The sequence below is a fragment of the Choloepus didactylus genome, chromosome 10, assembly GCF_015220235.1.
Source record: "Choloepus didactylus isolate mChoDid1 chromosome 10, mChoDid1.pri, whole genome shotgun sequence".
NCBI lineage: Eukaryota > Metazoa > Chordata > Mammalia > Pilosa > Megalonychidae > Choloepus > Choloepus didactylus.
In genome coordinates this window covers 9,165,365-9,193,342 of record NC_051316.1, presented here as the reverse complement: position 1 = coordinate 9,193,342, position 27,978 = coordinate 9,165,365, and the positions used below count along the sequence as shown (strand labels likewise).

The 27,978-nt window shown below is 44.8% G+C and overlaps 1 protein-coding gene across 1 annotated transcript; it reads left to right on the top strand.

The window, feature by feature from the left end:
- Positions 1 to 1,368: 1,368 nt before the first annotated feature.
- LOC119505212 (rap1 GTPase-activating protein 1-like) lies at positions 1,369 to 10,088 on the top strand. The gene is given in 9 exon segments (XM_037797864.1): positions 1,369 to 1,392; positions 2,084 to 2,248; positions 3,096 to 3,251; positions 3,671 to 3,781; positions 5,445 to 5,576; positions 7,501 to 7,671; positions 7,673 to 7,755; positions 8,503 to 8,625; positions 9,701 to 10,088. Coding segments are annotated over 9 exon segments (1,353 nt in total).
- Positions 10,089 to 27,978: the final 17,890 nt, after the last annotated feature.

The following is a 27,978-nucleotide window of genomic DNA, read 5'->3' as shown; positions in this document are numbered from 1 at the left end:
ATTGCTTTTACACTGTTCAGGGAGTTCATAGTAGTGGTAACTTACAATGTCTACCCTTTTGTGCCTGACTTATTTCACTCAGCATTATATCTTCAAGGTTCATACATGTTGCCATCTGTTTCAGGACCTTGTTCCTTCTTACTGCTGCATAATTTTCCATCATGTGTATATACTATATTTTACTTATCCACTCATCTGTTCATGGACACTTGGATTGTTTCCATCTTTTGCAGTTGTGAAGAATGCTGCTGTGAACATTGGTGTGCAAATGTCTGTTTATGTCACAGCTTTCAGACCATCAAGAAGTGGAATTGCTGGACTGCAGGGCAAATCAGTATCTAGTTTTCTGAGAAACTATCAAACTGACTTCTGTAGTGGTCGTACCGTTATACATTCTTACCAGCAATTAATGAGTTCCAATTCCTCCACATCCTCTCCAGCATTTATTGTTTCCTATTTGTTTAAGGCAGCCATTTTTATTGGTGTGAGATGGTATCACATTGTGATCTTGATTCACATTTCCCTAATAGCTAGTGAAGATGAACATTTTTCATGTGATTTTTAGCCTTTTGTATTTCCTTGTCTGCAAAATGCTTTTTCATATCTTTTGCCCATTTTAAAATTGGGTTGCTTGTACTATTGTCATTCAGTTTTAGGATTTCTTTATATATGCAGGATATCAGTCCCTTAACAAGCATATGGTTTACAAATATTTCCTCCCATTGACTTGGTTGCCTCGTCACCTTTTTGGTAAATTCTTTTGAGGCATAGCAGCTTTTGATTTTGAGGAGTTCCCATCTGTCTCTTTATTCTTTTGTTGCTTGTGCTTTGGATATAAGATCTAACAAGGTACCTCCTATTACTAGGTTTTGAAAAGGTTTCCTTATATCATCTTTTATGAGTTTATTGTGCTGTACCTTATATTGAGGTCCTTGATCCACTTTGACTTGATTTTTGTAGAGGGTGTAGGGTAGGGGTCCACTTTCATTCTTTTGGATGTGGATTTCTCATTCTCCCAGTCCCATTTATTGAAGAGACTTTTCTGTCCCAGTTCAAATATGCCTCCCTCCCTGCTGCTGTGTGCCTGCAAGCCTCTGGGTATGGGAGGGGTTCCCAAAGCTTCCATGTGGCACCCTTTCCTGTGCCTGCTTATTGCCTGTGCACCCCCTGGACATCTGTGTGGGGGAGAGTAAATGAGGTCAATACACACCTGCAGCCTCCCCGGGGTCCCTCATGGGAGTTCCTGGCCATATGACTGTGGAGGATTATCTCACCAATTAATTGTTAAGGGTTCTCAGTCTAGTTGAGGGAGTGGGGACAGGCACCCGTGATGCTGTGAAATTCTGTCTCCGTGTCTGTGGAAAGGGGATGATATTGGCACTGATCTCACAGGTTAGTATCAAGGGGTTGTACATAGTGTGGCTGGAACAGACTTGGGTACACAGCCAGAGCTCAAACAACGTGAGCTAGTAGTTTTACAAGGAGCAAAGGGCATTGTGGGGTCACATGGGGGCACTTACACTTGTTGGAGGTGGGAGTCTGAAAAAACTTCCAAGATCAAGTGACTTTTAGGCTGTGGAGTCGTTGGAGGAAGGAGGGGGAGGGTGTTCCAGGTGGAGGGAACAGCTTATGCAGAGGCCTGGAGGTGAGGAGGTGCAGGCATTTCCAGGAACTGAACTCACAAGTTTGTCACCCTGTCCTGGGCATCCTGCAAGGCTGCCTGCTGTGTTCCCACCCCTATCCAGGGAGGTAAAAGGGCAATGTGAGAAAAATGGAACTATTTCTTCCTTATTATGTGCAGAGTATTCAGATAGGAGAATGGCTGAGAGGTAGGGCTTGGGGGCCAGGAAACCTGGGTCGAGTCCCTGAGTTCACTGTAGGAACTTAGGGAAATCACTTCCCACTTGGCCTCAGTTTCCTCGTGTCACTGGATTCCAAGAAATCTAGAATAATTTTTAGACAAGTTTTCACCACATTTTTTGGGGGGAAACAAATTCTCTCTGCTTGTCCCAAGCCCCTCCTCCCACCCCCCACCATAGACCCCTCTGGCCAGGGTGTGACAGGCCCCTGGCCCTGTGCTCAGTTGCAGCGGAAGCGGCACATCGGCAGTGACATCGTTGCTGTGGTCTTCCAGGACCAGAACACGCCCTTAGTGTCCGACACGATCGCATCCAACTTCCTGCACGTCTACGTCATGGTGCAGGCCGAGGGCGGGGGCCCAATGGCCCGCTCTACAAGGCAGGTGATCGCAGATCCTCCCAGAGGCAACGGTCCCAGCCACAGCTCTGCCCCCATTCACTGTGGGGCCTCTCAGAGCCTCGGTTTTCCCACCTGTAAATGGGGTTTGCCCGGGGGCTGTGAGCTCCCTTCCTAGGTTCACCCCCTCAAAGGAGCTGGTTACCTTCCTCTGCTCCCAGCCCAGAATCATCCTCCTCCTCCTTCTTCACCTTCTCCCATGACTCCTGAGCCCACCACCCCTTCCCACCACAAAGTTCAGTGCAAAGGCTCAAGGAGCTGACATCCTGGGGTTCATTTCCCCACTTGGCAGTCACTGACTCCCCCGAGGGGCATGTCCAAGGTGCACAACAGGGTGGAACAGGGTGGTGATTGAGGGGTCTCTGGCTGGTGTGGGATAGAGGGAGCCAGATAGAGCAGCTTTTCTCTTCCATCTTGAGAAAAGCTGTGATTTTTTTTTTTTTTTAAACAAAGTCACAGAACAAGTAACTGCATCGTTTTACATTTTTCATAGCAGACTCTGGTCTTTCCTTGGCACAGTCTTCTTTCCTCCAAGATGTTTGGGGAGCGGGGGCATACGTCCCCCCACCTCAGAAACCACCCTTGGGGCCTTGTCCCAGCCCCATACACAGCATGCCCACTGCCCCAGACTGAGGCAGGAGGACACCCCAACCCATACCCTTGCCTTTGGGAGGGTCTGTTCCAGAGGGGGTGGGCAGGTTTGAAGGCCTAGGGGCCTCCTAGATGCCTGGGCTGGGGGCTGAGTCCAAGGAGACATCCTAACGGGGTGAAGGTGGGTGACCCCAGGACCCAGCAGGGTGTAGCTCAGAAGCTTCAGCCCCAGATTCATGGGGGTTCAGCCGCGTGTTTCTGACCTGATCCCCCTTCCCCTCTCCCTCCGCAACGAGGGCTCCCAGGGCCCTGAGTTCCAGGAATTTTTGCTGACAAAGCTGATCAATGCTGAATATGCCTGCTACAAGGCAGAAAAGTTTGCCAAGCTGGAGGTGAGGATGTGGGTCTCCTGCCGCGCCCCCCTACCCGCTTCCTAAACCAGGCTTTCAGCCCTGCCCCAGAGAAGGAACAGCCAAGTTCAGACCTCGGCTTTCTCCCGGGGGACGGGGAGGGATGAAGACCTCAGGACAGTCAGAGAGCTGCCCAGGGACAAAGGTTCTGGGGATGAGCAGGGCTGGGAGAGGAAGTAGGAGGGCGTTTCTAGGGAAATGTGAGGAGTGGGCAGGAGGAGCCTCCGAGGTGGGCCGTTAGGGCAGAGGACGCGGGGGTGGGAGGGGGGTAGGGAAGTCTTGAGGAAACAGCGGCTGCTGGAGCTGCGGAGGGGCCTGCTCGGGGAAGGTGGCCGGGATTCGAACTGTGGGACCAGGGGCTGATCCCGGGGGGGTCACTCCTGACGGCCCCGGCCGGGCCCACAGGAGCGGAGGCGGGCCGCCCCGCCCTCCTGGAGACGCTCTATGAGGAACTGCACATGCACAGCCAGTCCCTGATGGGCCTTGGCCGCGACGAGGACAAGATGTTTTTCGAGTCTTTCAAGGTGAAGGGCCCCGGATTTACCTGGGCGGGATTGGGACGGGGGCGTGGTCGGGGCGCAGTCAGGGGGTGGGGCCAAAGGGCAGGCGCGTGGGTGCGGCTAGAGGCGGGCTTGCGATTGGGGGCGGAGTCTGGGTGAGGGCGTGGTTGCGGTAGTTTCCGGGGTGTGGCTGAGGGACTCAGCTGTGGGGCTGGGGCGTGGGGAGCTAGAGCGGGCTTGCATCTGGGGGCGGAGTCTGGATGAGGCCAGACTCAGCTTTGGGTGGGTGGGTGGGGTGGGGTGGGCTCAGACTTGGGGGTGTGGTCTGCGTCTGGGGTAGAGCTTGCGGCTGGACGTGGCGTTTAAGGTATGGCTTTGGCTTGGGGAGGGATTAATGACTTGGAGACGGGGCCTAGTCCTGGGGGCGGGGTCTTCCCGGAGTTCTGCTGAAGGTTGGATCCATCTGGGTGGCTAGCGGGTGCCGCTGGTGCCGAGGGTGGTGGCTGCCAGGTCAGCAGGTGGAGGAGAGGGTAGGAGGCAAGAGCACGGAGTCTTTGGGTTCAATCCCAGCTCTGCCGCTTTCCAGCTTTGCCGTTCTCTGAGCCTCAGTTTCTCCATCTGTTGACTGGGGTAATACCACCTTACCTCATACAAGGGTTGCTGTCACTTGTAAAGCAATTAGACTAATGCAATGTAAGTTAAAAAGCAAAGTGCAAAACTCTGCCTTATCTGCCTCAGCAACCAGGCAGCTGCCAAAGTGAGAGACAGGGAAGAAGGGATGCTTCTCCCCCCTTGGACAGGGACTGGATTTACCCACGCTGTAGCTCCCCAGGGCACAATTGCTGCGCCTCTTTGCCCCCGTCTCTTCCACCCACAGCTGGAGGACTGAGCGCCCTCCAGGTGCCCTGCCAGGCCAGCTGCAGGCCTCAACCCCACCCTCAGTCAGGGCAGGCCATGAAGCTGCCCAGGTGCACACGGGGCCTAGCCCAGCTGCTGGGCCTGCCCTGGAGCCTAGGTGAACAGAGTTCTGAGAAAAAGGCTTGGGAGGGCCCTGCCACTGCCCACTGGAGACAGGGAATGGTGGGTTGTGCTTGTATCTGGGGTGTCTTCATTGAGGGACCAGATGGTGAGCCTGGAGTAGGTGAAAGGATTTCTTAGAGGCAACAGGGCCCACAAATAAGGGAAGGGTAATGACATCGTGATGGACCCCACCTCGTAGGGTCGGTGGGTAGATTAGATGAGAGAGCAAAGGTCAAGTACTTGGCCCCATATCAGTATAAATATTTGCTGAGAAAAAGGAAAGACAGGAGGGAAGGTAAAAAAAGAGGAAAGAAAGCTCTGAGATACCCTGAAAGGAAAGAAGCTGAGGTTTCTGGAGGGTTCTCTGCACACTTTGGTCATGACCCACTGTCTTCTTCAGACTTTACAACAGGCACATGAGGGGGAAACTGGGGCTCAGACAGGTCGTTGGTGACAGAGCCAAGTCCCAAACTACCATGTGCCCACCCTTATGTGACAGACAGGGAAACTGAGGCCTCACAGCAGAATGGACTTCCCAGGGTCCTGCAGCATGACAGTGGTGGGAAGGGACCAGATGCTGGCTCCTGGTGCTCCCCAGAGTGCTGGGGTTTCTCTAGGGTGTGAGGCCTTATGAATCCTCTGCTCGCCTCCCTCCTTGCCCCCATAGGGGGTCATCTGGGGTTGGAGCCAGTTCATGGACACCATGGGGCTAAGCAAGAAGAAGTCCAATACCATGTCCACCAGCCACAGGGGGGGCTTTGCACCCAACAACCCCAATCTGGCCAAGGCAGCTGGAATAGTCAGTGTCCCCCTGACCTCATGCCCCCACCCCACCTCCAGAGGCCCTTAGCTTTCCCCTGCCTCCTGAGGCCTGGTCCCACTTCCCTCTGTTGCCCTGATGTCCAATTGTCCATCCCGGGCTCTGAACTCAGTTGGCTACTGTTCTCCATGGGGTCTGGTGCCCCGGCTGGGATTCCGGGTGCTGAGAACCTCTAGCCCCCTTCTCAGCTCCTCGGCCCTCTCCTCCTCTGTGTCCCTTATTCTTAGGTGGACCTTGTGTGGGTCAGCTCTAGGACAGCCTCTATGTCACATTCCTTATTGAGCACCTACCCTCTGGGAACTGGGCTGCTGTGTGAGCACCTACTGTCAAGCCTTGGGTTTCTGAGAGCACCTACTCTATGCCTGGCTCTTGGTTGGCATCTAGACAGGAGCAACTACTGTGTATAAGGACCTGTGATGCTGTGTGAGCACCTACTGTGTCATGATCTGGGTTGCTGTGTGGACATGTGTTTTGTGAGCACCTACTGTGGGCTTGATCCTCAGCTTCTGTGAGCACCTACTGTGTGCCAGGACTTGGGCTGCTATGTGGGTATCAACTATGTGAGCACCTACGGTGTGCCCAGCACTATGTGAGAAGCTACTGTGTGTTGGGGAAATGGACTGCTGTATGAGCACATAATGTATGCTAAGTCCTGGAGCTCAGAAAATACCTACTGTGTGTCAGGAAATGAGCTGCTGTCTTGGCATCTACTCTGTAAGCACTTACTGTGTTCCTGGCCCTCATCTGTGTAAGGATCTACTATGCACCAGGGCCTCTGTGGCTACCTTTTGTGTGCCAGGAATTGGGCCTCTGTGCATGCATCTCCTGAGTGACCACCCACTGTGTGATTACATACTGTCTGCCAGGCTCTGGAGGGTTCTGCTAGCATTCAGGGGTGTGCTGGGGCACAGGTCTTCAAGCACCAGCCTAGCTGCTTCCTGCCACCTTGTGGCCACCCCAGGCACTGCACCTACTGCTCTGTACTCTGCTCCCCATTCATCCACCAACCAACCATCATTCATTCATTCATTCATTCATTCATTCATTGTCTGTTGCATGTCAGACCCTGTGCTCAGTGCTTTGAGCCTGTGCCACATGGCAGGAGGGAATCTCTCACCCCTGCCCCGTGGTCTGGCCCAAAGGTGGGTCCTCTGCTGTCCAGCAGTGACCCCAAGCCCATTGCCAACGGAGGAGCAGGCTCAACCCCTTACCCGAGATTTACCAACCACTCCCTCATGCCCCCATCAGAGCCTCCAGTGGGTGGTTGCAGAGGGGTCCCAGGGAGAGGGCCAGCCAGCAGGCTGTCATCATGGCAGTAACCAGACCCATTTCTGTTTTTGTTTTTGTACAACTCTGTCCTCTTTCCTTCTGCTCTCTTCTCTTCCCTTGTTTGCCTGTCCCTTGTTGCCTTTCTCTCCCCTCTCCTCCTCCCCTTCACCTCACCGCCTTCTCACCCTTATTTCTTGTCTTACACCTGTCCTTTGGCTTCTTCTCCTCTCCTTTCCTCTGTTCTCTCCCTCACTTTCCCCTTTTTATTTCTCCCTGCTCTCTCTGGCTCTGTCTCACTCTGTTTTCATGTAGCTGCATCTTTGTATTTCACTGTCTCCCCCTCTCTCTGCCCTGTTTGTCTCTGTCTCTGTCTCTCTCCTTCTCTCTCACCTGTTTTTATCTCTGTCTTTATAACTATTTGCCAATATTTTTCTGTTTCCTCTGTCCTCTTGGTTTCTGCTTCACCTTTCTCCCCTTCCCTTCCCCTGCCCTATCTCTTTCCCCCCAACCTCTTGCCCTCTGTCTGTCTTTCCCTCTGTCTTCTGTCCCATCTGTTTCCCCTCTCACCACCTCCATCTCTGACTCTCTCGCTGTCTCTCTGTCTGTCTCTGCCCCATCCTCTGCTGCTTGCCAGTCATTGCTTATTCCTGGGAAAAGTGCTAATAGATTCGGACACCAGGGCAGAGCCATAGGCATAGGAACTGTGGAAGAGGTTGTTGTCTGAGGGGCTGCCAGCTCTGGAGGCTGCCTACATGTGCTGCTCTCTGCTTGCTCTCAGGACGGGGGCCATATTGGAGATGTTGCCCCCTCTTCCCTCTGGTCAGGCCCAAGGGCATGTGGGGTGGAGTGCCGGCAGCTCTGAGGGCACTCAGCACCTGCTGTGGGGCTGGTACCTGTGCCCCCCACCAGGGGCTTCTGGCCCTGCCCTGGCCCCCAGGATTCTGGCCTGATATCTGCTGGGATTGGTACCCAGAGACCCTGTACCCAGCTGCACATCCCCCAATATTGCCTGTTCTGCATGGAGTGCCATCCCTCTCTTCTGTGAGCCCTCATTCCCTCCCCACTATGAGCTCACCTGGAGGTTTCTGCAGCTCCAAGCCTCCCTGGGTGCTCCCTTCCTGCCTCCCCGGAGAAGCTGGGGGCATGCTTCTGATGTCTGCAGTGCCCCACCCCAGTGTGTGTGGAAAGTGGGGGGCTATCTTTGGGTTGCTGGGCCAGGGGCTCCTCCAGCCAATTTGGAGGATCCAAGGACGGGCAGGGCTGGCAAAGGGCAGGGGATGGGATTGCTTCACCTACTGCCTCACCACCCACCCATAGGCTGCAGGTCCCACAGAGCACTGTGGGAGGGGGTGGGCAGAAAGGGGGTTGCCCCAGAGTGGCTGTGTTGGGCCCCTCCGCTTCTCCTCCTGGTCTACGATCCCAGGCCCTGCCCTGCAGTGTGATGTCCAGAAAGGCCCTTGCCCTCATCAGGCCTCTGTTTCCCTATCTGTTAACTAGGTAGCATTCTCTGGAGATGGACATTCTCTCTTGTTCTTTTTTGCTCATTGCCCCTCCTTCAAGGCCTGGGGCAGCAGGACCCTGGGGTAACATGTTGGGGGCACTGGGGCTTCCAGAGCAGGTGGGTACTGAGTTGGAGCCTCTCCCTGCAGTCACTGATTGTCCCAGGGAAGAGCCCAGCAAGGAAGAAGTTGGGCCCGTTTGGCTTATGCCGCAGCAGTGTCATTGGCATTGAGAACCTACAGGAGGTACAGGAGAAAAAGTAAGTGGTGGTGGTGGGGTTTGGGGGGGCAGGATCCTGTGACCCCTCTGAACCCTTCCCTGTCTCCCCTAGGCCCCTCACCTGTGGCAAGTAAAGCAGACAGCAGGGAGTGTCCCACCCTCTGCCTCAAAGTCCCCATCAGTGGCAGCTGCACACTCAGGCCCCTGCTATGTGTCAGGTCCCAGGGACTGCAGGTCACACATCGTGAAACCCTTCCCTCCACTCAGCAGTCCTGCTGGCCCACTGGTGGGGTCTGTGCCTTGCGGATGAAGAAACTGAAGGTTAGAGGGGTTGAGGAGCTTGCCCAGCTCACACATGGAGAGGGGCAGAGCTGAGATTTGAGCCTTGGTAGGGCCAGGGCCAGTGCCCAGGCTCTTTCCACTGCCCCAGCACATGCTGGAGGGTCCAGTGCTGCTACCCTGGTGTCAGGGCAGGCTGCAGGGGTGGGCAGCAGACCTGTGTTAGCTGCAGGGCAGTTCCTGGAAATCAGAGGATAAATGGTGGGTGTGAATCTCATCTGCACCACAAATGGGCTGTGTGGCCTTGGGCAAGTCACTGGACTTCTTTGAACCTCACTGTCCCAGTCTGGGAAATGGGCATAAGAACAGAACCAGTGGCTGGTGCTGCTGCAAGGATTCTCTGCAACGTGCACGAAGCTCTTGGCAGGGTGTCAGATGCTCAGATGCATTGAGAATGCTCTGGAATGGAGCTGGCCCTGTCCTATCCACCACTAGAGCTTGGAATTCTTTGACCTGGTTTCAAATCTTGACTTGGCCATGTGCTAGCTGTGCATCCCTCGGCAGCCTCCTCCCCATCTCTGAACCCCAGTTTCCTTATCCATACAGGGGACACCCCAAGGTAGGGAGGCATTAGGAGTTGTCCTGTCACAGTAGGGGCTCTGTTAGTGCCTGCCAGTCAAGGAGCCTGCTGGGACTGCTCTGGGGCAAGCCCCTGAGCCGGCCTCCTTGGGTAGGAGGCAGGAGGTGTCCAGGACCCCCACTCATGGCCTGGGCCTCATTCTACCCCTGCTGCCAGACCCACTGCTGAATCCCTTGCTGCTCCATGTGCCCCACAGGGAGAACCCCCCAGCTGGCCAGAAGACCCCAGATAGTGGGCATGTGTCACAGGAGCCCAAGTCGGAGAACTCATCCACCCAGAGCTCCCTGGAGATGCCCACAACCAAGAACAGGTTGGGGCACATGGCTCACCGAGCCAGGGGCTTGGGTGCAGAGAACTCAGCCTCTCCATCCCCAGCCTGGGCTCAGGGCCCCCTTGGGCTGCTGTGGGAACATTGCCACCCAGTCGGGGAGGCCTGGGTGCTCACCTGGGTCCCCCTTCAACCCACTTCCATTGAGCGCTTGGGCAGGCCAGGCCCCAGGCAAGCCCCGGGATGCAGCAGTGAACTGGATGTGTCCACTGTCTGCAGGTCACAGAGCTCATGGAGTAAAAACATTGCCAAATAAATTATTTCCAGACAGTGAGGAGAGGTAGGGAGAGAGCTGAGGGAGGCAATGGAGGACGATGGGGGTATTTGGATAGGTGTGCAGCGAAGACTTCCAAAGGGCTGATGTTTGAATTGCAGCTGAATGAGGCAGGGTCAGCCATGCAGAGAGGGAGGCCAGAGGGAAGGGGTTCCTGGTGCAAGGGTCGGTGGGTGCCTCCTTCCCAAGGCAGGACAGAGCTGGGTGGGCTGTGGGTGCCTCGTGGGGTGGACTGGGCCTGGGCAGGCCTGGTGCAGGGCAAGGGTGGAAACAAGGTTGCAGGGGTGGGCAGGGTCAGATAACAGCTTTGGAGGCCCCATGAGAATGTTGAGTTTTACCCAAGTATGACAAGGAGCCATTGGAAGATTTTAATTAAGGGGGTGATGTTTTAAAAATGCTCTGGGTGGCCTCTATATGGACAAGGAAATGAGGTGGGAAGAACCTTGAGGAGGCTGTGGCAGGTGTCCAGGTGAGACTGTGGAGCTGGGTTCAGGCTCCCCTAGGAAATTCCTCCTCCAAAACCCTGGTCTCCAGCCTCACTCCTCAGAGCACTGACACAGCAGGTGGGAGCCCACACTCCCTACAGCCTGGGTCCACAGGGCTCAGATCAGGTTTCCCTGAATGATTTTCTCCCCAACAGGGCTGGGACTAGAGTGAGGTGAGAGGGGCATTGAAAACTCAGTAATCAAGATAAGTGATATTTTGATGCAGTATTTTAAAAAATTGAACTTAATGCTAAAAAATCCATGATGAAAAAAATATCAAAATGTTAACTATAAACAGAATCAGCTCTACTGATTTTTCATTTTGGCTCCAGCTCCAAGGTGGCAGAACAGCAGTGCTGCACCCAAACAAGGCCGCCTTCACTGGCTGTAATCTTTCTTTCCCTCTGGTCATAAGTGAGATGCGGGGTGGGAAACAGGGCTTAAAGCCCAGGTTCTGTTTATAGGGTGTTTGTGCCACATGCTATGTTCAGGCCACCCAATCTGCATGTTGACCCTGTCAGTTTACCACTATTTAATTTTTTATTTTCTAGTGGTTACCCAAGGGTTTACAATACACATCCACTCTACATTCAAAGGACATTGTATCAATCCATATGTAGTGTAGGAGACTTATAAACAGTATGCTTCCAAGTCCTCACTCCCATCCTTTGTGCTCTTACTGTAATACTTTTGACTTTTACTTATGCCAAAACACACAATGCACTGGCATGGTTTTCTTTAGACAATCAATTATTTTTAAGAGTGGTTAAAAAAGAATGTGTGTTATATGTTCACCTTCATATTCATCATTTCCTGTGCTGTTCATTTCTTTGGTGTATCCAATTTTTGAACTGGTGTAATTCCTTTCCCTGTGAAATACTTTAACATGTCTTGTGTGAATCTGCTGGGTTTTGTCTAACCTTTCTTTATTAAAAGATTTTGTTTTTCTGAAAAGTCTTCATTTTTCCTATATTTTTGAAAGATTTTTTGCTAGGTTAGATTGGTTTTCTTTAATCACTTGAAAGATTGTCCTCTAATTTGCATAGTTTCTGACAAGAGTCTACTGTAATCCTTATCCTTATTCCTCTGTATGTCATGTTGTCAGCAGCTTGAAGGTATGTTTAGGTGTGTGAGTGTGTGTGCATTTTATGTTTATCCTGCTTGGTGGGTCTGAGTTTCTTTAACCTGTAGTTTGATGTATTTTATTACTTTTGGAAATTTCTAAGCCATATTCAAATATTGCTTCTGCTCTGTTCTTGCTCTTCTCCTTCTGGGATCCCAATTACACATTTGTTGGGACATTTGATCTTGTTTCACAGCTCTTGGAATTCCTATAATGTTTCATTTTAATTTTTCTCATTGTATTTCTGTTTGGATAACTTCTATTGACCTATCTTCACTAATTATTTCCTTGGCTGAGTTGAGGTTCCAGATGAGCCCATAGAAGGCATTTTTCATCTCTGTCATGTTGAGGGAGAGAGAAAGAGTTGTTTTTTCCTACATTTCTACTTCCTTGTTGCTGTTTCACCTTTCCCACTAAAGCCTTTAACATAATTTATAGTTATTTTCATTTCCCTGTTTGATGGTCTTAAAATTTGTTTGGGATCTGAGTTTATTTTTGTTGACCACTTTCTCTCTTGATGATTGTTAGGTCAGAGTTGTTCAAGAATCCACACAACACAGTGAGTCAAAGTTTAAGTATAAAGTTTAAGGTTTATTAGAGGAAGAAAGCAGGTGGGAGCCAGTGAAAAGAAAGAAAATGGCTCCAGCTCTCTTTCTGAGAGTGGCATTTTTTAAAGGAAAAAAGCATGTGGGGGGAAGGGTGTCCTGTGCTTTGAGTGGGTGAGGGTTTATCAACTTCTGAGCTGATTTGTTGTTAGGGTTCTAACACACTACTCTTTTTTGATGTGCGGCTATTTTATCTATGTGGAGGGAGCAGGCCTTTTGGCTTTCTTGTGGTCATTCATCTTATGGACATATCTGATCTTGCCTTATGTGCCTTTTGGGGTTGAGGCACCACTATGACTGGGATTTCTAAAACAGCCTTCAACCCTTAGTTTATGGTACACCTGGTTTCTATGAGAGAAGCTGTGGAGCCTCTGGATCAGAAAATCCTTCTACATGTTAGATTCTTTACTGGGATCTGACATTTCTGCCTTTTGATTTTAATAAAATTGGCAAAAGTTTAGGTTGAATTTGGGTTAATGCTTTAATGTAGCTTGAGGCAACTTTTGGAGGGAGCAGAGACACTGTGTTCTTTCTTTAGCTTCTTCTGGCTGGGTGGGGACGTAGTTGGTGAAAGTTGTCTTGAACTAAGTTTCAGCATTATTAAATTGATGTTTGTACGTCTTCTGCAGGAACAGGCTGATAGTGAGGCTTTTGCTGTGGCAGGAGCAAATTCTTGAATTTTTGTTGCAACAGGAGTATGTTTTCGGAACTTTGCTGGTTATTCATGGCTGCTATTGACCTATTGATAGATTTAAATAGACATCGTAAGAGACAAGGAGCAAAAAGGAAAATTAATATAAAGACAAATAATGGCTTAATAACGGGGAGCATAATAGCTCATAGAGGTGTAGAAAAGAATGAAAGAAAATTTGAGAGAAAGTTTTTTTTAACTAGGAATCACTTACATTCACTACACTATCTTTATTATGTTTATATTTTGTTTTAGTACTTGTAAATTTTGTTTGGTTTGTACTGTATTATTGAAGAGAGAAAGCTGTTTGGTTATTTTGAGGTTCTCCTCTTATTTAGGTTTGCTTTTTAAGGTTTTGATTACGAGACCATATGGTTACATCCCTCATATCTTACTGCAGTCAATGCTGGGAAAGTTCTTGGGAATAGAGTATAAGTTTTTGCTGTTCAGATTAGAGCAACAGCAAGTTATTCTAACAAGGGCTTTTCATGGTCAGAATAACTTAAAGCTGCTTGAGTGAAGTGATCTTAATAAACAGTTTTTTTTTTTCTCTATTGGCTATTGAAGACTATGCTAACAATTTTCCAGCTAAAGAATTATATTGAATATTTTCTACCTATCCAGCTATCAAATCTTCCCTTGTTATCAAACATTTTATTATTTTTAATAAACGGTATCTTGTGAGCATCTCCTATAAAAGGGAAAGTGAGTGGAGGTCTTTCTTCTTGTAACTGCTTTTTGCTGAGCAAGGGTGAATAGGTTCTTATATTAATCTGGAAGATGCTTTGGCCATAAACTCACAGATACAATACAGACAACAAGACAAACAAATGACAAGCAGAATAAAAACAATGGTAATAAGGGCTATTTTCTATTTTATAGTAAATTCATTAACTACCTAGAAAATGCATTTAGTTTACTATAATTTTAACATTATTATCCTGCATATGATTTAATATTGAAGAGACATTGTTATATTTATTTGGTATATATGTGTAGCACTTAATGCTAATGAATGCTTAAGTTTTTTTTCCTGAGCTGCATTGGGTGTTAAGTTTACGATACCGTACATGCTGTCTGCTCATAGGAGCAGGCCTTAGTGTTAATTATGTTTTTAGGTTTTAACCACATCACACTGGCAATTATAGCTCTGGGAGGTATCTTCTTTGTACAGTTGTTGTAGTGCAGCATCATTGGTCCTCTGGGAAACAGGATGGTGGGCTTTAGGGTTCTATTGGGCTGTTTCACAGTACCTTCTGGCACCATGCAGCAGAGCCAGTCTGGAGGCAATGTCCACTGAAAAGCCAGAGTGATTAAGTCTTTTCTGGCAGGCAGAGGCAAAGGTGTCTGTAGTAAAAGGTGTTTTCAGTAACAGCATGTTCCCAGCTACTTCTGGAGCACGTCCATGTGATGTGGTTGACACCTTTATAGTTTTAGGGACCACAGAAGTGGGTCTTACCAATAACTCTGATGGGGAGAGAGCATGCAGGCACAGTACTAGGAGCTTGGTTTAAACATGCAAGCACTTCAATTAAAACAGAGGTCTAATTTTTCTTTATGTTTTTACTAGGGTTATGTTAGATAATGGGTAGAATATAATTTGTATACTTGCCTTGCTTCTTTTAAAAGTTTTTCTTTGTTGTAGTTGAAGATGAAGCTCTGACTTGTAGCTAACTGCAAGCACTTTCAGAGAAGCATCAGAGTAAAACAATGTAACTTACAAGGAAATTTGGCTGTTTTTGTGACAGATAACACTTTAAAAATAACTGAAATCATAACTAGCAGTACTGCATTGTTGTTTGATGTTATGCACATTAGTAACCAAAAGAAGGTTAGAAGTTTTTAATTTTTATAACATTGTTTAAACATTTCTTTTGCAACTTATATTACATGAATTTAATCATTTTTAGCACTTCACTTTTTCAAGGTGAACGAACAAATTCTTTGTAACTGTTGGGAATAAAGAGGTATTCTTTAGGACTTGACTTTGAGAAAGCAAAATGTTAAAAGTTATTAGGTTTGAAAAAAAGACTTAGCACTTTCAAAAATGAGAAGACAATATTTTTAAACAATTAAGGACATAATAAAATTAACATGAAGTGCAAGAAGTTATTTTGATAAAACAGACTTGTTGCCTCTTACATAACTATTTTTTAATAAAAGCACATTTTTTTAAATATTTCATTTTAAAAGTTACCAAAATGATTTTGGAAATTGTTCTTAAACAAACATTTAACAACATACAATTACCATTATGAAAAGTAGGGTAGGAGAAGCAGGAAGAGAATGGCCGGGTTGATAGTAAAACAGCAGGAGACAGTAATGTGAGGAGCTTGCAGTATGGTGAGGAATGTTTATATTTTGTGAATTATTAGGCACATACCCACAACACTGAATAATTATTGCTTTGGGTGGTGGTTAGAATATTTAATGCTATTTAGTTTTATAAAATCACTTTTTTTCTTTAAATTGTGAGGTTCTGTTGTTAAACAGTGTTATTACTAGTTTTTACCATTTTTTAATTTTGACCATAGAAATATTTTTTCTACAAATCTTTTACAGCTTTCTGTATCTATTTTTAACTTTGACTACAGAAATGAAATTCTCACTTCACAAACCTTTTGCAACTTTCTGTATCCATTCAGGCTTTATCCTACATTCTTAAACAATCGGTTATTTAGGACAAAGCTATTTTCTTTTTCCTTTTAATTAGAAAAACATTTGTTATACCTTTTATGCAATGTGCTATTACCATTAAAATTAAACTTGTTAGAATAATGCTAAATATTTAAAACATTTTAGTTAATGCATTTTGAAACAGTAATAAGCAATCTTTTGGCTTTTTGAAAATATTTACAGCTTTTAACTGTTTAGCTTGTCTTGAATTTCAAACTTCTAATATAGGACTTAGAGGATATGAATCATTTGTTTTAGTTACTATACTAAAACTTTTTACTTTTTATTTGGAAATTGCATTTTAGTGTTTTAGGGTGAAACTCTGTTAAATATGCTTTTATATTAGAAGGAATAACTGGTTCTTTACCATCAGAACACAAGTCATTAGTTGGCATATGAGAACAACAAGGCTCCTTAGCTGTTTGATCTCTATATAGAGAGGGAGTCAAAGTTCTTATTATTAGATTCCTCAGTAGAGATATTATTTTATGACACTGGTTTCACAATTTGCACTTTTGCTGATTTTTAAATTGTGTTAGTTAGTTTTGATGTCTTTCCAGCAATTTCAGGTTTTTGCAAGGACTCTTTTGACCAGGTCCTTTTTTGACTTTTTAATTTTAAAAATTGACAGGCTAGCACAACTACATTATTTCTCTTATTTAATTGCTTTGGAAGTCTTGATATTAAAGCAGAGGTGCAAGTCTGCATATTTTTTTAACTGTAACTTTTCCTTTAACTTACAGATTTCTTTGTCTTGCTTGAAACAGTTTGCTATAGCTAGCTATACCACACATAAATGCTAGCTGACTACAGCTACAGCTCATTTGTTATTTTTATTAAATTTCATAATTTTTTGTTCTTGTAATACATTTTTAATTGGATAATTACTTGAAGGTTAGTGTCTCATTTTCTGGTTATTTTGCCCTTTTACTTAATTTATATTGTGGCCACACAGAGTTGCAATAATGTACTAACAATTTTTGATGACACTTTCCAAATTTAGACCAATTATTAAGAATAGTTTTTAAGGGAGATGTAGCTGGCACACTTTGAGAGTTTCCCATGGCTGAGCAATAGCAACAGAGATCATAAAAACAGAACATAGGAGTAGGAGCTGTTTAAATGTAACTGGTTTTTTACACAAATGCAAACTGTGCAAACTGCACAAAATTTAGAAGAAGAACTACAAATCTGAGGTTACAGATAGTGGGGCTCAAACCCACTGAGTTTGCATGCATGACCCTTGGACCAAATTAATTAGCCTTACTACACAATAGACTAATTGAAACAAAAGAAAGCAAAGTGAACACAACAAACAAAAGATTACACACTTACCCAGCACAAGGAAAATGTCAATTGCAAAGTTACCTTAACTTGGTGTTCATCCACAGTGGATGCTTCCACCTGGACTTCTCAGTCCTGGTACTCTAGGAAAAATTTCTGGGCAGCTGATAGGCACAGAGCTGAGGGATTCAGGGGAGCCCTGCAGCTGATGAGACATGGATCAGGGCTGCAGTAAAGGCAGCAGGTGTCCCTTTGTGGTCGCTAATTGTTACCATTTGAAAACACAGTTTTAAATAGTTAGGCTTGCCTGATTTTGCATCAAATAAAGAAATAAGTTTTCTTTTTTGTTAGGGGAGAGGGCAATTTCTAAGTAAGTGACTTGTGGCTTAGAAAATTGTTTTTTTATCTTTGGAAATTTTTTATCCTTTCTGTTGGAGGTAGTTAAGGAGAGTGACTGTTTTTCCAATAAGGCTTTGTAGGGACTGCACAGCAGGAAGTTATTTACATATTGAAGCAGCTTACTGGGATGTAAATTTAGTGTTTGTAAATTAGAGGCTAAGGCTTGTTAGGATGGGGATAGTTTTGGGAAGGGAAGGGGTTGGAGAAGAATGGAGAGGGGGAGTATATTTAGGAGGGGGATGCTCTGCAGGGTTAAAGGAGCAGAAGCTGTTTAAAGGCTTTACAGGGTTAGGGTGTTTTGCAATTTCTGTAGAGGGGGAGTGGAAGACTTGGAAGGTTTTTTATGGAGGAAGAGGATTTGGTGGGAGGTGACAGAGTGACACAAAGATAGCTGGGACTGAACAGATTAGAAAGCTTGAGAATAGGAGCTTTAGACCACTTGCCATTGCACCAAATAAAATTATTAAGCTCAGTGAGAATTTGCCAATTGAATGTGCCACTTTCTGGCCAACATTTTTGTTGTTCTAAAGGATATTGTGGCTAAATTGTATTACAGAAATGAATAAGTTTTTTTTTTTTTGGTTTTACTTCCCCTTCTAATTGAAGTTTATTGAGATTGCAGAGTAAACATCTGAGGGGAATAGATTTAGGAGGAAATGCAGTTTTGGAGTCACTTAAAAGTGACTGGGGGAGCTCAATCTAAGATGACAGCATAGAGAGGAGTGGAAGCTAAGTGGTCCCCTTGGAACAACTTAAAAAAAAACAGAAACAGCTAGTAAATAATCCAGAATAACTGCAGGGGGACAAATGTGACCATCCACTCATACACCATCCTGAATTGGGAGGAATGCCCGAGATCACAGTATAAAATCTGTAAGTAAGAACTGTGGATCCAAATCAGGATACCCCTCCCCTCACAGCCTGAGCTGCAAAGCCTCATGGTGCCAGAGAGAAGCTCACTCCCAGCAAGCAAATATAGCTCAGCTGAGCTCCAACTGGGGTTTTAATTAGTGAGTGTGAACTGCTCACTACAAGGTACGAATCCCCAACAAGCAGACAGAGGCTTTGGGTCACGACTGACCTTGGAGAGCCAGAGGATTCCCTGAGACTAGGTCTGAGGGGATTCTCTGTTCCTTTTTTGGCTCAGTGGAGAAAGCCTCAGCCATTTTCAGTTCCCAGTTCTGTGACCATTGAAATGCTAATGGCCTCCATGTAGGAGATCTATCTTCTCTAAGAGGAAAAGGGTGGGGCCCAGCTCTACCTGCCTTTCATTCAGAACTTGGGGAAAAAGAGCCACACCTCCTTACACCAGTCAAGAATTATAGGCTAACAGGTGCCACCTGCTGGGCAGAAAAGCACAGTGATGGGAGGCATCAGAGGGTGTGCCAATTTTCTAAGACACACCCTCAGGGAAACCAGATATTGAATATTTCTTCCCTCTGTAACCTTAGCCCACTCTGGTCTGGGGAGGCCTGGTTGGGGTAACCAAGGAAACCATGCCTAGACAACAGAAAACTACAACTTACACCAAGAAAAATGAGGTTATGGCTCAGTTGGAGGAAAAAACTTGCACTTCAACTGTGATGCAGGAATTGAAACAACTAATAAAGTCAATTCAAAAAGTTTAGGGAAGATATGGTGAAAGAGCTGAACCATATAATGAAAACACAGGATGTACATAAGGTAGAAATTGAAGGTTCAAAAAACCAACTGACAGAATCTATGGAAATGAAAGGCCCAACACAAGAGATGAAAGACACAATGGAAACATACAAAAGCAGATCTCAAGAGGCAGAAGAAAACACTCAGGAACTGGAGAACAAGGCACCTGAAAGCCTACACACAAAAGAACAGATAGAGAAAAGAATGGAAAAATATGAGCAACATCTCTGGGAACTTAAAGACAAAACAAAAAGCAAGAATTTATGTTCATTGATGTCCCAGAAGGAGAAGAGAAGGGAAGAGGGGCAGAAGCAATAATAGAGGAAATAATCAATGAAAATTTCCCATCTCTTACAAAAGACATAAAATTACGGATCCAAGAAGCGCAGCATACCCCAAACAGAATAGATCTGAATAGGCCTATGCCAAGACACGTAATAATCAGATTATCAAACACCAAAGATAAAGAGAGAATCCTGAAAGCAGCAAGAGAGAAATGATCTATCACATACAAAGGAAGCTTGATAAGACTATGTGTGGATTTCTCAATAGAAACCATGGAGGCAAGAAGGAAGTGGGGTGATATATTTAAGATACTGAAAGAGAAAAACCATCAACCAAGAATCCAGTATCTGGCAAAACTATCCTTCAGATATGAGGGAAAGCTTAAAAGATTCTCTGACAAACAATGACAGAGTTTGTGAACAAGATACCTGCTCTGCAGGAAACACTAAAGGAAACACTGCAAACAAAAAGGAAAAGACAGGAGTGAGAGGTTTGGGAAACAATTTTGGGAGATAGCACAGCAATGTAAGTACACTGAATACACTGAACAAAGATGACTGTGACTATGGTTGAAAGAGGAAGGCTGGGATCACATGGAACACCAGAACAATAGACAAACAGTAGAGACTGGGACTGTGTAACTCAGGGAAACCTAGGGTGCTCAATGATTGTAATAAAAGGTACAAATATGTTTTTACATGAGGTAGAACAAATGAATGTCAACATTGCAAGGTATTAAAAATAGGGTGGGATGGGGAAAATACAATCAATGCAAACTAGAGGCTAGAATTAACAGAAACATTGTATTATGCTTCCTTTAATGTAACAAAAGTAATATACCAAAGCTAAATGCATATGGGGGGTGGGGAATAGGGGAAGGGTATGGGACTCCTGGCATTGGTGATGTTGTCTGACTATTTATTCTACTTAGGTCAATGCTATCTTCCTTTTGTTGCTTTCCAGCTATCAAGTATTTTTGTTTGTTTGTTTTTCTCTCCTTCTCTTGCCATTGTCTTTTGCCTGTCTGCCTTCTTTGACTCTTCCTCCATCTTTGTAGAAGAAATGTCCTTATATAAGGAGTGGCAATGGTGCTCAATACATAAATACATGACTATATGGGGAACCAATAATTGTTTACTTAGGACAGAATATATAGTGTTTGAACAAAACCATCTTAAAAGAAATGGGTTGATGAAGAAATCTTGAGGACACTATATTGAGTGAAATAAGATAGACACATAAAGGCAAATATTGCAGGGTCTCACTGACATGAACTAATTATAATATGTAAACTCATAGACATGAAATACAAGTTATTCATTCAGGATACAGCATGAGGCTAAAGAATGGGGAACAGTTGCTTATTATGAGCAGAATGTTCATTTGGAAATGGACAGGGTTGATGGTAGCATGTAATAATAACTAACAGTGCTGAAAGGTGCGTGAATGTGGTGGAAAGGGTAAGCTCAGAGTCATGCATGTCACCAGAAGGAAAGTTGGAGGTTAAAAGAAATCTCTCTCATGAACTAGAACAAATGTATGTCACTTTAACTAGAGGTTAATCATAGAGAGGCATATAGGGAAAATTATATACCTTTGGCAAACTATATACTACAGTTAGTAGTATTTTAACATTCATCAACAGTAACAAATGTACTATACCAAAATTGAATCAATAATGGAGGGGGGGTGTGGTTAGGAGTATGGGAGGATCTGAGTTTCCTTTTTTTAATCTTTATTTCTTTTCTGGAGTAGTGAAAATGTTCTAAAAACTGAAAAAAAATAATTGTGTTGATGGATGCACAGCTGTATGGTGGTGCCATGGGCAATTGCACACTTTGGATCTTTGGATAGTTGTGCGGTATCTGAACAATCTCAGTAAAAAAAAAAAATATATATATATATATATATATAATATATATATATATTATATATATATATATATATATATATATAGATTGGGATGATGAATGCACAACTATATGATGGTATTGTGAGCAGTTGATTGTACACCATGGATGATTGTATGGTATATGAATATATCTCAATAAAACTGAATTTAAAAAAAGTGACTGAATATTACCCATGATAATTTAAGAAATTTAAGAGGCTTGTTGTTTGTTAGGGAACTTTGTTTGTCAGAGGCTTACAGAGATCGCCCATGAGAGGCTCATGGTCCCCCTGCTTCTTTAGAGGCTTACAGTCTCCCTGAATTTGAGAGGCTTGTGGCTTGTTAGGGAACTTTGCCCATCAGAGGCTTATGGAGATCGCCTGTGAGAAGTTCACAGTCCCCCTGCTCTTTTAGAGGCTTACAGTCTCCCTGGATGAGGCTGACACAAATTGGGGCTATGCTCATCAAAGACTTATAGAGACCACCCATGAGAGGCTTACAGCCCCCCCCCTGCTCCTTTAGAGGCTTACAGAGGCCACCCAAACGTTGCTCAAGTGAGACTAACAACCCAGATCCACATGATCCATTGCAATAACAAAGCAGGCATCCCTGGTTTGTCATTGGGGAATCAGGAAATTGTGTGCAGTCTTTTGCCCAAGGCATCCCCTGAGTTACTTTGACTGCTACAATGGGGAAAAATGCTCCTGGAGCATTGGAGAGTTTTGACTGAGTGCTCAGATTTTTAGGCTTACAAAGCCAGTCACTGCATTAAAGCACGATGAGGTGTCCCCAGGACACCAAACAAAATTCTTGAGGGGAGGATCTGGGCAGAAAGATGTCACTTACCTAGGGCTGAATTAGTTGTAGATATTTGAGAGCCATGAGGGTGAGCCAGCATCACATCAAGGTGGTCTGAGTTGATGGACTTAAGCCCCTGAATGCATGGAAAGCTGAATGACTATGTAGTCCAGGAATGGAGTCAACTGGGAGGCAGCCCCATTGCCCCTTAAGGGGCTGGAGACTCCGATCTGAGTCATGGCACCAGATGTTTGGTAAGAGTCATTCAAGAATCTACACAATGCAGCGAGTCAAAGTTTAAGTATAAAGTTTAAGGTTTATTAGAGGAAGGAAGCAGGTGGGAGACAGCAAAAAGAAAGAAAGAAAATGGCTCCAGCTCTCTTTCTGAGAGTGACATTTTTTAGAGAAAAAAAACCACATGGGGAGGGAAAGGTGTCCTGTGCTTTGAGTGGGTGAGGGCTTATCATCTTCTGAGCTGATTGGTTGCTAGGGTTCTAACACACTGCCCTTCTTTGATGTGCAGCTGTATTATCTGTGGAGGGAGCAGGCCTTTTGACTTGCTTGTGGTCATTCATCTTATGGACATATCTGATCTTGCTTTATCTGCCTTTTGGGGTCCAGGCACCACTATTACCAGGATTTCTAAAACAGCCTTCAACCCTTAGTTTGTGGCACACCTGGTTTCTATGAGATAAGCTGTGAGCCCCGGATCAGAAAATCCTTCTACATGTTAGATTCTTTTCTGGGATCTGACAGTGATTTTTTTTTCCTCTTTCTTTTTTTGCTGGTAATGTTTGGCCAAAAGCCAGACATTTTCTGTAGGAAGTTAAAAAGTGAAATGAATAGTATTTATGTTTCACAAGTGGCACTCCTCTTCTCCTAGGTCTTTGCTGTGGGAGGTGGACTCAATCTTAGTCAGTAGTTGAGCTGGGTTTAGGTTTTGTTTTATTACTTAGTTTCAAATTTTCTAAAATTTACAAAACCTGTACCCACCAAACAATAACTTCAACTTCCTGCCTCTCCTTGTCTCTGGGTAGCCTCTAATCTACTTTCTGTCTCTATGATCTTGCTCCTTCCAGATATATAACTGGAATCACATATTATGTTTCCTTATGTGCCATGCTTATTTCACCAAATAATGATTTCACGATTCATCCATGTTGTAGCTTATATCAGAACTTATAGCTTCATTATGGCTGAATGATATTCCATGGGATGTATATATAACATTTCAATTATACCTTCACTTTTGGTGGACACTTGGGTGGTTTTCACCTCTGGCTATTGTCAGTAATACTACTGTGAATGCTGGTGTACAAGTATCTGTTTGAGTCCCTATTTTCAGTTCCTCTGGGTATATACCTGGGAGTGGAATTGCTGGGTAATATGATCATTCTGTTTAACTTTTTGTGGAGTGCCATATTGCTTCACACATTGGCCAGGCATTTTACATTCCCATCAACAATACATGTCGATTCTAATTTCTCCACATCTTCAACACATTATTTGCCATTAAAGAAATACTTATCCTAGTGAGTATGAAGTGGTGTCTCATTTTGATTTTCATTTGCATTTCGCTAATGGCTGATGATGTTTAGCATCTTTTCATGAGCTTTTGGCATTTATTTGCCTTCTTTGGAGAAATTCCTGTTTAAGCCCTTTGTGCAGCATTTTTTTTTCCAATTCAATTTTATTGATATATGTTCACATACCCTACAGTCATCCACAGTGTACAATCAACTGTTCACAGTACCATCCTATAGTTGTGCATTCATCACCAAAATCAATTTTTGAACATTTTCATTACTCCAAAAAAATAAGAATAAAAATACAAATAAAGGAGAATACCCAAAACATCCCCCATCCCCCTCTATTATTCATTTAATTTTGTTCCTATTTTTCTATTCATCTATCCATATACTGGATAAAGGGAGTGTGAGCCACAAGATTTTACAATCACACTGTCACACTGTGTAAGCTACATAGTTATACAATAACCCTCAAGAACCAAGACTACTGGGTTAGAGGTCAACAATTTCAGGTATTTCCTTTTAGCTATTCCAATACATTGAAAACTAAAAAGGGATATCTATGCAATGCACAAGAATACCCTCCAGAATGACCTCTTGGCACCATTTGAAATCTCTAAGCCATTGAAATTTTATATTGTTTCATTTCTCTTCCCACTTTTGCTCAAGAAGACTTTCTCAATCCCATGATGCTGGACCCATGTTCATCCCCAGGAGTCATGTCCCATGTTACCAGAGATATTTACACCCTGGAAGTGATGTCCCACACTGGCAGGGAGATTTACACACCTGGGAGTCACAGGCCACATGGGGAAGGTTGTAAGTTTACCTGCCAAGTGTCTGCCCAGCATTTAATTGGTTAGATTGTTTATGTTATTGAATTCTAGGAGTTATTTATATATTCCAGATGTTAAGCCCTTATCAGATATATGATTTGCAACTATTTTCTCCCATTCTGTGCGTATTAAAGTGGTGGAGGTGATCATGTTGTTGCATTTGTTGTTATTCTATTAATGTGTATTACATTGATTTTCTTATGTTTAACCACTACAGCATTCCTAGGATAAATATTACTTAATATTTGTGTATAATCCTTTTAGTATGCTTTTGGATTTGGCTTCTTGTGTTTTGCTGAGGAATTTTTGATGTACATCCATAAGAGAAATTGGTTGATAATTTCCTTTTCTTGTGCTGTCTTTGGCTTTAGTTTGAGGGAGATGCTGTCCACATAGAATAAGTTAGTGAGTATTCCCTCCTCTTCAATTTTTTGGAAGAATTTGAGAAGATTTTGTGTTAATTTTTTAACTGCTTGGTAGAATTCATCAGTGAAGCCATCTAGTCCATAATTTTCTTTCTTGTGAAGTTTTTTTGGTTATTGATTCAATTTCTATAATAGTTACAGGATTTTAATTACTTTTTTGGGTCAGTTTAGGTAATTTGTGTTCCTAGGAATTTGTCCTTTTCACCTTGATTATCTACTTTTTTAGCATACAATTGTTCATTGTATTCTTTTTAATTTTTTAATTTTTGTTTTGAACTTTAACATATATACATAACAGTGATAACTTTCAAAGTACAATTTCACAAGTAGTTGGAAGGCAAATTTCAAAGAATGTCTTGCATCACAGTTCCACAGCTTCAGACATTTCCATTGTAAAATATAACATACATACAGGAAGGTGTCAACTCAATGTACAACTCAACATGCAACTATATAGGTAATTTCAAAAATTATCAATTACAGTTCCAGTCTCAGTCCCATCCTTTCCCTATTATGCAATAGAATGTATATACAGAAAGGTGAAGACCTTCAAGGCACAATTCAGTAAGCAGCTATAGAGCAAATTCCAAGGGATGCTATTGGCTGCAGTTCCACCATGTCATTTACCTCCTTCTAGACTGTTTTCTTTTATAATCCTTTCATTTCTGTAAGATCAGAATGTAAGTCACTGTTTTCATTTTTTATTTTAGTTATTGGTGTCTTTTCTCTCTTTGGGGTGGGGCAGTGTAACTTTTGGCTGCTTAATTTTATTGATCTTTTGAAAGAACTAAATTCTAATTTAACAGATTCTCTTAATTGTTTTTCTATTCTGTATTTCCTTTATCTAATCTTGTATCCTTCCTTCTGGTAACTGGATTTAGTCTTCTCTTCTTGTTAAACCTCCTCAAATTGTGAAGGTACATTATTGATTTGAGATCTTTGAACTTACTAACTTACCTAGCTGCTATGTATGCACTTCTGCTACATCCCAGCAGCCCTGAGGATGCACCTCCCACCTGGCCTCAGCCTGTGCAAGGGTTCACAGGGTGGGGACTCAGAGAGGGGCAGAAGGGTGTGTGACTGCAGCAGGGGGTGGCCGCCCAGGACCATTTCACCATGGAATCTGGGGAATCCAGTGGGAATGCCCTGACCCCTTCCAGGCAGAAACCCAACTCCACCTGCCTTGGCAAATTGTCAAATACATCCCCCCCTACCTGACACCCACACCTCTGCACAGGAAGCTCTGGAGACATGAACCAAAGGCAGGGGCAATGCTCCAGAGAAGAATTGGGGCACAGGTGTGGCCCCAACCCTGACTCCTGGGTCTCTCTGACTGCACAGGAAGAGATGCCCAGGCCCTAGAGTGGGAAAATGGCAGTAGGGATCAGCAAGTCCAGGAGCCCTGGGTGAGTCCCTGTGGAGCTGTGAGCCACTCTGTCCCCCTCTTTAAATACACAGACCTGGAAAGGACAGGGGACCAAATCAAAGCCAGGGGGCCACAGATGAATCTTTTAACAATCTTAAATTCTGGGTTATGGGTCAGACTGCCCACATGCAGTGTTGGCCTTCAACTTCACCTCCCCATGCCCACTCCAGCCTCTCCATAGTCTGGTGGGTAGGTGCCTCTGCTAAAGGAAACCAGGGTCCTGAGGAGCTCTCCGTGCAGTGGGAGTTCCAGAAGCTTCACTCCTTGGTGAAGAGGAGGCTAGTTTTGGGCCCCTTATCTTAAGTTCAGAACATCCTTCAGTCAGTGGGTTATGGGGACCAGCCTGGTGGCCACTGGGCCTCTAGAGAAGGACCAGAGTCATGGTCTCAGGACACATGGACCAGTATAATCTGGGAGGTGGGAGTGTGGAGAGTAGAGTGAGCCTCCCTGGTGAGGGAAACTTGGAAAGTGAAGGAAAAGCAGCATCTGTGCCTGGCACAAAACAGCTTGGGAATTCCAAGGGCAATGTGATTGGACAGCCAGGGTAGAGAGGAAGTCATAGCAGACCCTAGATCAGTAGGACAGACAGGATCTGCCATTTGCCTTCTTTGGAAATGAGGTTCTTGCTGACTTTTGGAATGCAGTTTGATGGAGTGGATGAAAAATTTTATGTCCATATCCCACAACCAATTTAATTTCAGTTCTAAAAGTCCTTCCTGTGGAAATAATAGTTCAGTTGTGAACAGAGGCATTCTGTTTGAAAAGGCAGGTGCTAGGATGCCACCTAAGTGTCTGCAGTGGGACCTGCTTCAAACACCTCTAGTCCTCTATTGATGGAAGATGTGGTGGGACTGTGTTCATTAGCAAGGACTCGTGTGGTGACAGACAGACTGAGGGTGTACTGGGCAATTGGCCTCTCAGTCTTTGATGTTAAAATGGATGTATGTGCACAGAGTTAGATTTTTATAAACTGAGAAAAAATTCAGAAAGCCTGGGAGTTCAGCCAGCTAGGACTTAGCTATTGAGAAGCTGGGTAGAGGGTCTCATGGGGGAGAACCCATGACTCCCCAGGTGGTGGAAAGTTCTTCTGGATATAGAAGAGGTCATGCTTGGGCACAGAGGCCAGCCTGCTGGGGTCACCACCCTGCAACCAGTGGAAGTTGAACAGCTCCGAGCTGGATGTCTCATTTGGTAAGTGGGGAAGCTCTAGGGCTGCCTCACACATTCCTGTGAAGTAAAGTGAGCCAAAGTTCACACGCAGGACCTATGCATGCCAGGGCCCACAAGTGGCTCTGCTAACAGGGGCTTTTATTTCTTGGGCTATTTTTTTGTTTTTGTTGATTGGACCTGGGAAGCTTTTATCTTCTTTGGGTTTTCCAGTATTTGTCAAATAAAAGCTTTTTTTTTTTTTTCCAAAATCAAAATGCTTAAAACAGATGCCAACTTCAGTCCTGTTTTAGTTGTTTCTTTGCTGAAGTGGAAATGGCATCTGCCACTCCTGGTCAGGGTGCTTCCTTAGTGCTCAGGAATTCATGTGACTTCTCTGGCAGATGCTGGGTAAGCCTTGGCAAGGCAGACAGCAGCCCCCATTGAGCTGAGAGCCCAGAGAAGGAGTCAGACTGAAGCCCAGTTGCAAATTGTAGGACAAATGGAAGGCTGTGAAGTGCTAGGAGAGACTGTCCTGGTGTTGTGGTGTGGACAGGGTGCCCAGTATTGGCCCCTAAGTTACTTGTGCTGGTGTGGTCAAAGGGGACAGA